The sequence below is a fragment of the Eurytemora carolleeae genome, unplaced genomic scaffold (genome assembly GCF_000591075.1).
Source record: "Eurytemora carolleeae unplaced genomic scaffold, Eaff_2.0 scaffold1503, whole genome shotgun sequence".
NCBI classification, from domain to species: domain Eukaryota; kingdom Metazoa; phylum Arthropoda; class Copepoda; order Calanoida; family Temoridae; genus Eurytemora; species Eurytemora carolleeae.
The window spans coordinates 50,017-65,155 of NW_019397390.1; the positions used below are offsets into that span (position 1 = coordinate 50,017).

At 32.4% G+C, this 15,139-nt stretch overlaps 3 protein-coding genes across 9 annotated transcripts in view; 1 reads left to right on the plus strand and 2 right to left on the minus strand.

Moving 5' to 3' along the window:
• Positions 1-1,852, plus strand: part of LOC111714044 (uncharacterized) — a 30,216-nt gene extending 28,364 nt beyond the window's left edge. For all 7 annotated transcript variants that reach the window (XM_023489046.1, XM_023489048.1, XM_023489047.1 and 4 more), the window contains one exon: positions 805-1,852. In XM_023489046.1, coding sequence (XP_023344814.1) covers positions 805-881 — 77 coding nt within the window. In that variant the 3' untranslated portion in view covers positions 882-1,852. The remainder of the gene's footprint in view (positions 1-804) is intronic.
• A 7,103-nt stretch (positions 1,853-8,955) lies between these two features.
• On the minus strand, positions 8,956-11,563 carry LOC111714041 (uncharacterized). The gene is made up of 4 exons (XM_023489043.1): positions 11,356-11,563; positions 10,431-10,496; positions 9,761-9,839; positions 8,956-9,111 (listed from the first exon to the last, which is right to left on the minus strand). Exons 1-4 carry the CDS (start codon positions 11,410-11,412, stop codon positions 8,990-8,992), a joined length of 324 nt encoding a protein of 107 aa, XP_023344811.1. The 5' UTR covers positions 11,413-11,563; the 3' UTR covers positions 8,956-8,989.
• Positions 11,434-12,992, minus strand: LOC111714043 (PRELI domain-containing protein 1, mitochondrial-like). Its single transcript, XM_023489045.1, has 4 exons — positions 12,921-12,992; positions 12,537-12,584; positions 12,264-12,356; positions 11,434-11,728 (listed from the first exon to the last, which is right to left on the minus strand). Exons 1-4 carry the CDS (start codon positions 12,990-12,992, stop codon positions 11,591-11,593), a joined length of 351 nt encoding a protein of 116 aa, XP_023344813.1. The 3' UTR covers positions 11,434-11,590.
• Positions 12,993-15,139: the final 2,147 nt, after the last annotated feature.

Sequence of the window (15,139 nt, forward strand, 5' to 3'; positions counted from 1 at the left end):
GATTATTTGAGCCAACAAAATTCATAGTTTGACGTATCTAAGGACTACAGCATTGAGTTGCAAAGATAAATTTGGATTAGACAATCAGAGTTTGTGGCAAAGACTAAATTCCTTTCCACATACATATTTATTTTTTAAAAACAGTTGAAGTTTAAGGGCAAACATACATGGTAAACATGATCAACGATTGTGAATTAAACATAGTTTAAGGTTTTTATATTTGTTTTCGATTTTAAACCACATACAGTTAAACCCTAAATAAACCATACATCGAAAGAATTCATCAAATGTCGTATTCTTCACTTTCTGATATTGGAATATTTAGTTTTAAATGATTATTTGGAGCTCTTTAAAACTGTTCCCGCATATTCATGACTTGTTATTTATTTTAGCAAATACTGAGATTTACGTAAAATAGTATAAAACCCATTGAAAAATTGTCAAGACTACATTTGATAATTTTTTCGATGTATGGTTTATTTAGGGTTTAACTGTAGTATATAGGCATAGATTACATGTTAACTTTTGAAATTAAAAATTTTCTTTATTTTTTTATTTTTTTCCCAATGTTGATTTATTGTGTTTAACATATTTTAAGGTTTTTTTAAATAAATTTTTTTTATGATTTTTAACTGGTTTGGTATAGATACTCTATATATGATACTTTTCGAATTTATATTTTTTTCAATTTTGATATTGAGACTCAGTTTTATCTGCGCGCCACCACGGCGCCACTTTAGCACCATACACCTGGTGGCCAAAAATGGCAACTTATTATTCCTTTCCAATGTTGATATATTGTAGGGGAGGCCGAGGATGTGAGGTGGCAGGATCCCAGTGAACCAATCTACACAGATCCTTCGCTTTTTGAGAAAATGTGAAAAAAAGCAAAAAATAGAAGCATTTTTATTTTGCATTAATTTCAAGTTAGGTTAAAGAAATTTACGTTGCTATTTGTTAAAACTTGTAACTTTTTGCTAAACATTAGAATTTTTTCTAAAATTTTTTTGGGCATTTTAAGAAATGTTAAAACTAAATGAACAATCAAGTTTATTTTTGTTCCAAAATGTGTACTTCTAGTAGTGATTACTATCTGCCTTGCACCGCCAAAACTATTCATATTCTCGATTTCACTGCCAAAAGACAGACCAAAGAGCACTTAAAATATAAATTTTATTCGAATTTGTCTAAAATTAAAGTTTGACATTTTCATTTTAAATATTACTAATTTGGTCCAAAATTTTGCTTTAAGCCTTCGATGAACAACGCTGATTTTAATTTCCTTACGTTTTCTACCACAATGGTACTCAATTCAGAGTTAAGACCCGTTATATACCCCTATTGTAAACTAATTTCAAGCCTTTTTTTCATTTTTTTGTCAATAGAACAATTTGGTCGTAATTTCGAATTATGACCAGAATGCTAGGGACCTAACTTTAACTTTACATTTGGGAAGTTGCCGCTTGGGAAATAGTCATTGGGAAAGGGCCTTTGGGAAAGTACCTAACACCTTTCAAAACGCTCTCTCAGGTTCGATATTACAAAGAAAACATGGAGGTATTTTCAATGTTTCCTTTAAATTATCATTCCCCAAACCGAGGGAGGTTATGTTACTTAACGTCCCAGAACCCGGAATTTTTTCATTACCTACATAAATACGAAAATAAGGAGTACCATTGTGAATTGTAAATACCTATTTATAGAGAAAGTTTTAAAATTCTAGAAACCCATTTTACAAATGTAATTGTATTTGTCATCTCTTTCAACCCTTTCGTGCTTTTTCATTTATATAATTTTCTAATTTTTTAGTTTTAATAAATGTTCACGCTTAAAGAGATTGTTCAAAAAGGAGCTGATTTTTTGCCACAAACCCATATTTTCTTATTCCTATATCTTGGCAAGTTGATGGTGCAAACCGTGGAAATTTAAAAGTTTTGATTATTTGATCTAACATAATTCATAGTTTTGAATATCTAAAGGCTTCGACTTTGGTTTGCAAAGATATAGGGAAGAGATAATCAGAGTTTGTGGGAAAGACTTAATTTCTTTGGATTAAAAAATAATAATCGGTACCTCCTTAAAGGGAGTGTTCACGAAAAATGAAGGGGGGTATAGGTTTGCAAATTCGGAACGATGCAACATTCAACTTGGATCGAAAACAAATCAATTGAATTCCAAACATATCATTCAGATATTACAAAAAATAGTCATCGATTAATTTTCGACGCATATATATATATAGTTAACATTTTATAATATTTTTGATTTTGTTTTTTTTAAAATAATTTTCGCTGGCGCTAGATTTTCGAACATTCCTGGAAAATATGAAAATGTCGTCTTCATTATCAAAAATCCTCGAAGCAGGAATAAATGTTTTCAAAAGTAACTCTCATGATCATGAAAAATACAAAATATTATGAAATATCAACTATTTACGAATGCATCGAAAAATAATTGATGACTATTGTTTGTAATATCTGAATGTTTTGTTTGGAATTAAATTGATTTGTTTACAATCCGAGTTGAATTTTGCATCTTTCTGAATTTGTATGAACACTACGTACTTGGGTATAAGTCGTTTTTAACAATTTTCTCCTTATAGACGCAATAGATAGAAGTAATGTTAGTAGCAATCAAAAGCGCTTATTTTTCGCCGCAAGCCTATACCCCTTTCATTTTTCGCGAACACTCCCTTTAATTTACTCAAATGACTGGACAATCCCTTAATTAGAAAATAATCAGTAACTGGTCCACTATTGCTAAAACATGATGCACAAGTCCTATTTATCAACTTTTGTAACTAGTATCTCTTACATATTATGTAATTTAGATTAAATAAACAATGAAGTAGATTTAATATTTTCCTACTCTTTCGATTTGCACAGTGAATAGTCTTAAAGTTAATGACTGGCTGGTTACGGTACAATCGTCGTCGTATATACCAATACAATGAAGACGACTTTCTATTTAAATTTAGCTTTCTACAAAGCTATCAAACAGCATGGGTACACACAAACATGGAAGCATAGAGATGTTGTCAATATAAAGAGAAAAGTAATCTTCATTGTATTGATAAAAACGCTGACTACTGTAGTTTAACTAAGAGTGCAGGATTATAAGAGTTTAATAAATAAATGAAACTACCTTTTTTCGATTAAAAGAGTTAATTTTTATTTTCTAAACCAGTTTCTAAACATGACATAAATTTATAGGGTTACCCATAAAGGATGAGACTGTAAAGACGACCTATGTAATAAATCAATTAAATTGTGTCTTTTATGGGCCTGTTTAATAATTTGACAAAGTTAGAACAAGTTGACAGTTGCAGAGAACTGTGAATATAAGGAAGAAGACAGTATAAATTCCGTACAATCGTCTCTGAAGTCCCATCCTAAGTGGGTAACCCTGTAGAACAATCTTTGTTATGCTTTTCGTCCGTGTTATCAAATGATTTGAAAATTTGAATCTTGTGAGCATGCGAACCCCAAGATATATCCAGCCTCCTGGTTTTTAAAGAGCGAGTTTGCGGTCTTGTAGACAGATAAATATAAAGATTATTTGAATAATTCGATTTTTACAGATTTGAGATTTTTTTTTTACAGATTATTGATTTTTACAGAGCCTGAGGGTTATAGATTTGCATCATAATAAGGAAATATCTAGAGGAAAGGGGTTCCTCAAAGTTATTATTTATTTTAAACATAACAGTCCTTCTAAATGAAGAACAATGAGCAGTCTTATTCATAACATGAACATAATAACAATCCTTCTAAATGAAGAACAATGAGCAGTCTTATTCATAACATGAACATAAAATCAGTCCTTCTATATGAAGAACAATGAGCAGTCTTATTCATAACATGAACGTAAAAACAGTCCGTCTATATGAAGAACAATGAGCAGTCTTATTCATAACATGAACATAATAACAGTCCTTCTATATGAAGAACAATGAGCAGTCTTATTCATAACATGAACATAATAACAGTCCGTCTATATGAAGAACAATGAGCAGTCTTATTTATAACATGAACATAAAAACAGTCCCTCTATATGATAAACAATGAATAGTCCTATTTATAACATGAACATAAAAACAGTCCTTCTAAATGATAAAAAATGAATAGTCCTAATTATAACATAAACATAAAAACAGTCTTTCTATATAGTTTTAGTCATAACAAAAACATAAAAACAGTCCTTCTAAATGATGAACAATGAATATTCCTATTTATAACATAAACATAATAAAAGTCATTCTATATCATGAACAATGAATAGTCTTTTTCATAACACAAACAAAAAAACAGTTCTTCTATATGATAAACATGAATTGTCCTATTTATAACATGAGCATAGTAACAGTCCTTCTATATGATAAACATGATTTGTCCTATTTATAACATGAACATAAAACAGCCCTTCTATATGAAAAACATGAATTGTCCTTTTTATAACATGAACATAATAACAGTCCTTCTATATGATAAACATGATTTGTCCTATTTATAACGTGAACATTATAACAGTTCTTCTATATGATAAACATGAATTGTCCTATTTATAACATGAACATAATAACAGTCCTTCTAAATGATAAACAATGAATTGTCCTATTTATAACATGAACATAATAACAGTCCTTCTAAATGATAAACAATATATAGTCTCATTTGTAACATGAACATAAAAACAATCCTTCTATATGATAAACAATGAATAGTCCTATTTACAACATAAACATAAAAACTGTCCTTTTTTAAAAGATGACCAATTTAAAGTCAAATAGATGGATATTGAAGCAGTCCTTTCTATTTGATAAGCATTACAAACTAAACAGTGAACAGTCCTATTTATAAAATGAACAATTTTCATTTACTTTCCTAGCCATGACAATCTTCTAAACTACCTGTCTCTGAACAACAGTATTTTATTTACAGAATTACCGCTAGAGGACTCTGCTGGTAAACATAATAAGAAGACAATAAGTATCTACATCACAACTCAATAGATTTATAAACTTAAGACTGAAATAAGAAATAAAAAGAAAAAATATTGAAGTTTTTATTTTGAACTAACTCTTCAAAACTAAATTTGTCGCGACTGATGTGAAAATATTTTCTTGGAAATTTTACAAATGACAGTCTAATTGCTATGCTTTCATGAGCACTGTACAGCCCCTCTCTCTCACTGGGTAAGCTAGGGGGGTCTATGGTGTACAATGTACAGTACACTGTACAAGGAGTAAGTCCGTATAGAACACATGAACCTGTACAACGATCATGTACCCAGACATGAGTTGTACTAATATTTTGAATTGTGACAAATTTCACAACTAATGAGATTTTTCCAAATGTCGTCATCTTTATAAATGCTTTTGTATTTATTTACCCACTTTAACACTCCTTTTGAATTCATGAAGACAATTGAAGTAAGATTACAAATTCTAGGACTTCATTGTAAACAAAAGTATTGCCCCCCCGTTGCGCCTCAGGGTGTGTATTATCCTGCACGCCTCCCCCCCCACTACACCAGGCACCATAGCGAGGGGGGGGGGCGTCTAACCTGAACTCCCCATGATCGCACACCCAAACCTGTCTTTGAAACTATTCCCTAATTGGGCATTTCCAGCCGTAACCCTACACAACGCTTTACTTGCTTTTGAGTCAATAACGTGGCTCTGCAGTAGGAATGCATATATAAAAGATTTCCAGCCGTAACCCTACACAACGCTTTACTTGCTTTTGAGTCAATAACGTGGCTCTACAGTAGGAATGCATATATAAAAGTTATGATTGAAAACATTGAACTAAAGAAGGGAAGTAGGTTACTCGGTATCCAATCTTTATTATACAAGATTATCTACATTATAGGGATGGGCAATTTCGCCTTTTCGAAAATCGTTATTGATCGTTTTCTTCACAGAACAGCGAATCTTTTTGGGTTTTATCAGGGGCGGATACAGGATTTAAGTGAGGGGGGGGGGCAAGATTTTTTAGGAACCAAAAAATCATAATTAGGAACAAAAAATCGCGCTGCAGGCGAAAATTTATTTTGACTTAAAAGACTCAAAAAGAGTCAAAATTAATGACTAAAGACTAAAAAAACTAGATTTGTAACTTTTCACACATTGTAGTTCATAAAAACAGATATTTTTCCTGTTTTGCACTAGGGGTTCTTTCCCCTAAGCATGCTATTGAGAAGCTATTCTGAAAATAGAAACAAAAAATTCCAAATTCAGGGGGGGGGGGGCGCTACGCCCCATCCCTGAATCTGTCAGGGGGTGCGAATGTAACCCCGCCCCCCCTGTATCAGCCCCTTGGTTTTATTATTGATAAAATGTGTCATTAATTCGTTTTATTTAGATCTATGATTGCTTTTAAAAGTAGTGTCCAAAAATTTATGAAAAACTGGGTTTTTTTTTTGAAAGATTCAAATCGTAAACTTAAAAAAAAACAATTGTGAACAATGGACAGGGCCCATCAAGTTGAACATTGTTAATTATTTTAACCGATCCCTATGATGTCATTGACATTGCCCTTTTTTAACCCTAAAAGTTAGTTAATTGCCCCTCTGGTGCCTCCCACTAGTTAGTTAATTGCCCCTCTGGTGCCTCCCACTAGTTAGTTAATTGCCCCTCTGGTGCCTGCCACTTTTTGGCACTATCAAAACGTTTTGCTCATAAAATGTGAAAGAAAGCGTCAGTTTCTTGCTTGAAAACCACTTTAAATCTGATAATTGATTTCTAAGGCTGAAAATATCTAAGGTACTTCTTCACAAGGGAAAGTTTTCGCAAACCCAATCATGGATTTAGATTTAGGATTTATACTTGATTTGACAAAGCTTATTGTATTCTAGGGGTCATTGGGAGTATATATTAAAAAATTGGGCTATTTATGTCCAAAGAGTTCGGAGATAAAAAAATCGGAGCCGACGGAGGTCACTTTTCAGAGGTTCCAAGTCTCCGGAAAGAGATTTCGACAATCGGACTTCCTATCCTGCTCCTAGGCAACTATATGAGTCTACATTCAAAAATACAACCGGCTGCTATTACTATTTACAGAGATATTACAAAATGTCTTACTTGTTACGGGTTCTTTTGATATAAGAACATATTTCTCAAAAGAAATTTGACAATAAATCAATGTTGAATCATTTCTTTATTTTTCATCATTATATAGAATTTTTTATTCTTTACAAATTTCTTGGCAGATTTCTACAAATCAAATCAAAGTCATCTTTTCAATAAAAATTCCAGAACATCTACAGAAACTATTTTTGAAGAATGAGATATTACAGAAACTAATAACTGAATAAGATTACTCATTTTAGATGATAAGAGTTATTATATCATATCTGTTCGGTTCCATAGTAGTAAACATATCGTGTAAGAATTCCCATTATTACAAGGTTCAGGAGGAACAATTTTAATATTGTTCGCTTCCTTGCGTTTGAGAATGCTCATTCTTTCACTGTAGGTGTAGAGTTTTCATTCTTTAACGCTCAGATCGTGTAAGAATGGAAATTATTACACGGTCAGAGCGTGAAAGAATGTATATTCTTACACGCTCCAAGCATTAAAGAATGGAAATTCTTTCACTAGTTGAAGAATATTCATTCTTACACGCTCCTTAAATTGATCTTTTCAGTATAGATCAATATTGATATTAACTTAATTATTTTGTACTGACAACATGCACAGGGCAAACTCACCTTTTTCTTTTACATTAATACATGCAAACTTACCTTTTTTAACTTAAAAACAACATGCTCACTTACCTTTTCATGCTCACTTACCTTTTTCGTTTTTTGAAGTATTGATATACCTTAATTCAGAAATATCAATTTGAATCTCAACCCTAGTCCTGACAGAAGAAAAAAACAGTGTTAGTCAGAACAAGAGCATAAAACTTATTTGCAACCTTTCATAATGTAAACTCTTCCAACTTGAAATAGTCGGTTTTCACCAGAATTATTTTTTAATATAATTTCTTGGGTATGTGCCCATGGAACCTCACAAATATGATATAATAATAATCTTATGAGGATAAAAATGTAATAATGGTATTCTTAAACTCGATGAAATAATCTTGATGCATTCTTTAACTCAGGCCTGCGGCCTTCGTTAAAGAATACATCAAGATTATTTCATCTCGTTTAAGAATTTCCATTTTTACATTTTTTTCCTCATAAGATTATCATATTATAACAATAATTTTGATTATTACACTTTCTTCCTACGCATAATATATTAATATTTGTTTTCTCAACATCTAAATTGGTTTTTGTTACATTTTTCGTGGTTGTCAATGAATAATTTTTTAAAACTAATTCTCAAAATTATCCCTCCAAAATGAACAATCAATGAGGACTTTATAGATTGCATTGACTCTCTTGCTGAACAAAAATAACTCATTCTCAGTTTAACTACACTCCCTTTAAACCAAGTGAGGGCAATAAATAGTTCTGATATAACTTCTATAGGCGCATTGACAGATACCGGGTGTCCCAATAAACATGGGAATTGAGTGATAAATTGTCAGAGAGCGAAGAAAATCCTTTCACCAACAACGGTTATTCCTTCGCCAAATTAAGTCATGAGGATTTTTTGAGTGTCAATTTCAAAGAAGACGACTTTTTCCGTACATTGCTATGAAGACGACATTTTCGTACATTGGAGCGCCTGCGCATCCTGAGTATCTAACCTTATTAAACAGCCTTGGATGAGCCCAAGTATGGGTCACAGATCCATTCCACAAAATTAATTTAAAGTTTCAAAGTATAAAACTGATGAAATGAAATATAAATAAATTATCCAACTGCCTTAATACGCGGGATTACATGATTTTTGAGCAAGTTTTTATCTAATCTAAAATTAAAATTTTACATCCCAGATCTGAACAAATTATGTACATGAATATCTTATGTAAAAAAAGTACATTTTGAAAAAGAAAGTTGGTAGAAAAAAAATTTATTTAAAAAATTAGGTTTAGCTGTTTGTTTTGAGCATTTCAGCCAGATCTGTCATATCAGTATCCTTGATATTTTCAGGTTTAGTTGGACCAGGTTTAATAGTCTCGTCCTTCTTCTCTTTACCAGACACACTAGTTCCTAAATATAGGTTTAATTAATATAGGTTTAATAGTCTCGTCCTTCTTCTCTTTACCAGACACACTAGTTCCTAAATATAGGTTTAATTAATATAGGTTTAATTAATATAGGTTTAATTAATATAGGTTTAATTAATATAGGTTTAATTAATATAGGTTTAATTAATATAAGTTTAATTAATATAGGTTTAATTAATATAGGTTTAATTAATATAGGTTTAATTAATATAGGTTTAATTAATATAGGTTTAATAGTCTCATCCTTCTTTTCTTTTCCTTAATAAAGATTTAAATATTTTTTTGATATCTAATTTATAATTGATTAGACTAAGCTTTCAGTGGTAACATTGTGAATCGGGCATTGTCGTTTTTTCATGGAGGGTCACTTGAAATTATGCTTACAGTCCCTTTAAATTGGCTGATTTGTATTCCTAAATCTCAAATCAGGATATTATGTTCAAAAAAGGTGAAATTACGCTAAAAGTCCCTTTAACTTCTATTCCTAATTCTCAAAATCAGGATATTATGTTCAAAAAAGGTGAAATTACGCTAAAAGTCCCTTTAACTTCTATTCCTAATTCTCAAAATCAGGATATTATGTTCAAAAAAGGTGAAATTACCCTTTATTAAAATAATGCCGTTTAACTAACCTGCCAATGCATTAGAATGTTGCAACTGTTTGAGTGTATTATCTAAATCCATAACCTTGGATTTATTCTTCGCGTTCAACTAAAATAAAACAATTTTACTCAGTAATCGGTGAAATAGGAAAGAAGCGCATGTAGGGTGATGTTAGGCACTCTCCCGAAGACTTTTTCTCGAGCGGCAAAGTTCCTAAAGTTATTTTCATAGGTTGCACAAGTCTGCCCTAGCCGCAGCGCTCGAACCCCTAGCCAGCCTGCGGTACCTCAATATGCCTTACCTAACCTTTGGGAAGTTGCCGCTTGGGAATTTGCATATTAGAGAAGTTGCCTCTCGGAAATTTGCATATTAGAGAAGTTGCCTCTCGGAAATTTGCATATTAGAGAAGTTGCCTCTCGGGAATTTGCATATTAGAGAAGTTGCCACTTGGGAAAATAACTAACACCTCTTAAAGTGCTATTGCACCATTTTTCTTTAGTATTCATGCTTTCCTGGTTGAATCCTAAAATAATTCAGGCAAGACCTATAGCACTTGATCCCCGGGCAACCCTGTTTTTATGACCAAATTATAACGACGACATTTTAAAAATTCTTCTAATGTATTCATATTAATGAGTTTAACTGTACAAAATATGATATTCGAGTAGATTTATAATTAATAAATAAATAGAGTTTTACCACTTTCAGTTTGGATACAACTTCCTTCGCCTTTCCCTTTTTATCCTTCATATTAACACCAGCAACCTGTAATAGAAGAATTGAAAATTAAAGTTGATGATAAAATAACACAGATCAGATAGTCATAGATGGATCATTGACACGGACCGCCCTGTCTATCTAAGCTGAAAGAGATTTATTAAACCATCAGCTGGATGTAGCTGTATATTTCCAGTTAATCTATTAATCGATCAGTAGAGTTTGGGGTCATTGAATATGTTGTGCACATTATAGTCTGCACACAAACTCTCCACAGTGGGTCTAGTGGTTCAGGTGTGGCGTTATTTCTGGGTAAACGTTAAATAATCGTAGTAGATACCACGAGGCAAATATTAGCTTACCTATCGGGTTAAAGGGACTGAAAGCGTAATTTTAAGTGACCCTCCACTCCATGCAAAGATGGCATCTACCGATTCACAAGGGTACCCTTAAAAGCGTTTTCTGATCAATAACTAATTATACATTGTGGGTTTCTGCAAAAGTGACCTTGGGAATTTCTACTGCAGAAAAACATATAGGAATTATTAGAACTTTAACGCTATGAATCGGGCATTGACATCTTTGCATGGAGGATCATTTCAAATTACGCTTACAGTCCCTTTAATTTACTCCTCATATAATAAATCATAATAATGGTTGAAATAAAGTAAATGCGGTTATATCAACACAAAGAGGAAGACATACCTATTTAATCTTAAGTTTTGATTTCCAACAAGTTTTTTTTAAATTAAAAGTTTACTAGTAAACAAAGAGAAGCTGTGTTTTGACTGTTTCTCCTTGTTTCCATGTTTATTGGTATCTATGCGGTTTGAAAGCTTAAAGTATAAATCAAAATCTAAAGTCGTCTTCGTTTGATCAATATATACAAAGACGACGACGTCTGTACCTTAAAAATAGCATTATTTCTGTTTCTACCGAGGTTGTGTTTCGGGCCTTTCCCCATTTTACCAAGCACCTTTGTTGATCTGAAAAAATGATTTGCTCATAAGTAAAAAATGCATGGGCATTAAACAATTTTTATCACATGATAATAGGTAAATTTTACTACGCGTTTGGAATCAATCTAATGCCCATTATGTTAACGTTTTTTGGGCCAGGTTTTAGAACACATATTTTGGCCGTCAGAGTCTGTTGGCGGAAAATTTTGAGGATATGGAAGACCCAAGAGAGGCAGAGAAGCCAGATGTGCTATGAGAGGCGGATAGGGCGGAATGGGGCCCAGTGGAGTCATTCATTTTTGTCAGAACTGTCTCAAATCCCTAAAATAAAACGGAATATAATTTCTTTTCAGTGAGATTATATATGAATAATTGTATAGGAACTATTTTGAAATTGAAATTGTCATTTGGCAAGCGGTAAATCCTCAGCTGTTTATTTGCAGCGCATGGCCTTTTAGCATATACAAGACAAGACAAAAATTTTTATTTAGTCTGACTCCGTGCGCACTTTGGATTGAATAATCAGGGACTGTAGAAAATCTTTAAGAGGTACAATAATATCAATAATATGTCGTAATTTCATGTGACTTCCCATTTAAGTACTCTTTAAACTCATATCTGAGAAAGTGTTACATTTTGGCAATTTTCTTATTTATCTCTGCTGCACATGCATTAGAAAACCACTACTATTTATTGTAAATCGGCAATATGTTTCCCTGTTTGTTAATGGGATCAGGATTGAAAGTACATTTAGGAAGATAAAAATACACTCTCTGTGTCAAAGAAATTTTTGGTAAGTTTGATGCGTATTAGATGAAATCATAGGGACGCCTGTCGTCTCGTTGTAAATGAATACCTCGGTGGCAAGAACACAGTTCTTCTTGTATCGATCAATTCCGAATTTTCGAATAGCGCTGCGGAATCCGATTATACTGCTGTCGATCCAACACTAAAATAATTTCAAATTATTTTTACTTATCCTAGCCGCATTTTCAGCCCTTAATGTTTAAGGTTTTAATCTTACAAAATTTTACTCTCCTATAATTTTTTCTTCTTCTAACAAATACCTTTTTAATGTATAATTGTTTGTCCTAGATTAAGAGGATCTGTATAAAACTATAATGGATACCTGTTTATGTATAATGGTTTGTCCAAGGTTAAGAGGATCTGTATAAAACTATAATGGATACCTGTTTATGTATAATGGTTTGTCCTGGATTAAGAGGATCTGTATAAAACTATAATGGATACCTGTTTATGTATAATGATATGTCCAAGGTTAAGAGGATCTGTGTATAACTGGAATGGATACCTGTTTATGTATGTATAATGATATGTCCAAGGTTAAGAGGATCTGTATAAAACTATAATGGATATCTGTTTATGTATAATGATATGTCCAAGGTTAAGAGGCTCTGTATAAAACTATAATATATACCTGTTAATGTATAATGATATGTCCAGGATTAAGAGGATCTGTATAAAACTGTAATATATAAACAGTAATGGATACCTGCTTATTTATAATGGTTTGTCCAAGGTTCTGAGGATCTGGATAAAACTGCGCCTTCTCTACTGTTGCCATAAAAGCATTGAGCCCAATGTTCCGAACATACCTGGATCAGCACGTGTTTGAGGTCTATTTTGAAACATTCCACATATATTGGCTTTAAAAGTGCTGCCATAAATCTGTGTTGCTTCTCCTGTTTTAAAATTTTATGCTTGATAAGGTTGCTTTTTAGCTTAAGCCACAATTTTTCTATTATCAAAAAGATTTATAAAAACCATTTTGAAAAATGGTAAACATTTTGCATAATATTACAAAAACAAACTTATCAAGCATTCCATTTTGAAACAGGAATAACATCTCATATCTTTTAGAAGCCTTTTAAAAGTCTCAAAACGTTGAATGTTAAAAAACAAAGCTCAAAACACAATTTTGTTATCCAATCAAACCACGAGAATATCTAATCAATTCATTAACAAAATTCACCCAGAGGCCGGGATATGTTGTGTCTAGCATCGTTAATCTTTAACATTTGATCTAGATATCGTTATCCAATGAGGGCACTTTTGAATTTGAGGGTAAATGCTTTTTCATCAGCTAAAATTAGATTAGACCACGGGATATCGAAAAGGAATTAAACTTATACTTAGATCAATGCTTGATCATGAGATTCACAACAAACAAGTTCTCACTTCAGATCAATCAAATCAATCCAAGTGATCAAACCAACAATGTTAGATTATAATAACATCACTAAAAAACGGAAATCTCAAATGAAAAAACCTGATTGGAATTTATAAATTCATCAGGCATTCTATGAATTAAACGATGAAAGGAAGGATGAATGAAGGATGAATGAATGAAGGATATAGATGAGTGAATTAATTGAAGAAAGCCTAAATGAAAGGATGAATGTAAGAATGAATGAATAAATGGATGTGAGGATGAATAATGAAATGAATGAATGAAAGGATGAATAATGCAATGAATGAATGAAAGGATGAATAATGCAATGAACAAATTAAAGGATGAATAATGCAATGAATGAATGAATGTCTGAAAGGATGAATAAAGCAATGAATGAATGATAGGATGAATAATGCAATGAATGAATCAATAATTGAATGCCTGTATCAATGAATTAATCCGTTTGTCAAAAAAACAAACAATCAATCAATCAACCAACCAATCAATCAATCAATCAATCAATCCATCCATCACTCCATCAACCAATCAATTAATAAGTACCATGTGTGTTGTTTTCCCCCAGGATACACAATACACTCTTCAATGACCGCAACACGGCGAACATTAAAGAAATGTTTTCCCCAGCTCGGCAGCGGATTCGTCTTGATGATCAACCGTCTAACAAGTATTAGGAGATGAAAAATTTTTCAATAAAACATTAGTCTTGGTATGGAGAGGGCTAAAAAAATTATCTATTTTGCTCAAAAACGGCGCGTGAACCTTCCCAGATCTATTGAGCCAAAAGTGAGCCGGCTAAATTACAGCTAAACTTTTAGCAATCTTTACCAAAGAAAAATTGTAGCCCTAGGCTATACCTGTGTGCATGCAAAATGTCAACCCTCTAGGTTGACCCGTTCGCGCGCCCTTTTACTATTATAAATCGCGATTTGCGGCATGAAGACGACCTCCAATCAACATGACTCAAAATACAAAATTGTTGGCAGTATATCAATGAATGAATGAGTCACTGCGTTTTATGTTTCAGAGCTATATCTCCAAAAATTAAGTCACTGCAGCGCTCGGCCCCTGGGAACGTTCACGCTTAGATCTCGCGGCGTTTTTGTGCTAAACAGCTATTTTTTGTTAAGTCAAAAATGACGATTTTGTATTGAAAAGTGTGTTCGACAAAAAAAATGGTCAATCCACTTTTTTCTCTACCCGGTGTTGTGCGTCTGTTCATCTCCCCCTAGTGTTTTACCATTTTAACACGATGATAGACATCAAAAACAATGTTATGAAACTTGCCGATTGTTATTATTATTAATGTATTTTGATTGAAAAACACATCTTTTTCTTTCGTAAATATTGATTGTTTGTTGATTTGAAATGAAGAAGACATTAGGGAGGAACTTACTTTATTTTAATTCGGACTAAATACGCATATTATTATGTTAACTAATAATTTTTAATGTTTTAAAAAGGGGATGGTGGAGTTGGCACATTTGATGTAGGGGGGGGGGGGCCTGCCTTTAAAACAA

Excerpts from the sequence above, each read along its gene's own strand:
- LOC111714041 (XM_023489043.1), bottom strand. The coding sequence starts at position 11,412 with ATGGGGAAAGGCCCGAAACACAACCTCGGTAGAAACAGAAATAATGCT. Across the intron at positions 10,497-11,355 it reads GAAATAATGCTATTTTTAAG|GTTGCTGGTGTTAATATGAA; the intron begins GTACAGACGTCG and ends CTTCTATTACAG. Across the intron at positions 9,112-9,760 it reads ACATTCTAATGCATTGGCAG|GAACTAGTGTGTCTGGTAAA; the intron begins GTTAGTTAAACG and ends ACCTATATTTAG.
- LOC111714043 (XM_023489045.1), bottom strand. The coding sequence starts at position 12,992 with ATGGCAACAGTAGAGAAGGCGCAGTTTTATCCAGATCCTCAGAACCTT. Across the intron at positions 12,585-12,920 it reads AAACCATTATAAATAAGCAG|TTTTATACAGATCCTCTTAA; the intron begins GTATCCATTACT and ends TATCCATTATAG. Across the intron at positions 12,357-12,536 it reads AAACCATTATACATAAACAG|TGTTGGATCGACAGCAGTAT; the intron begins GTATCCATTATA and ends AAATTATTTTAG.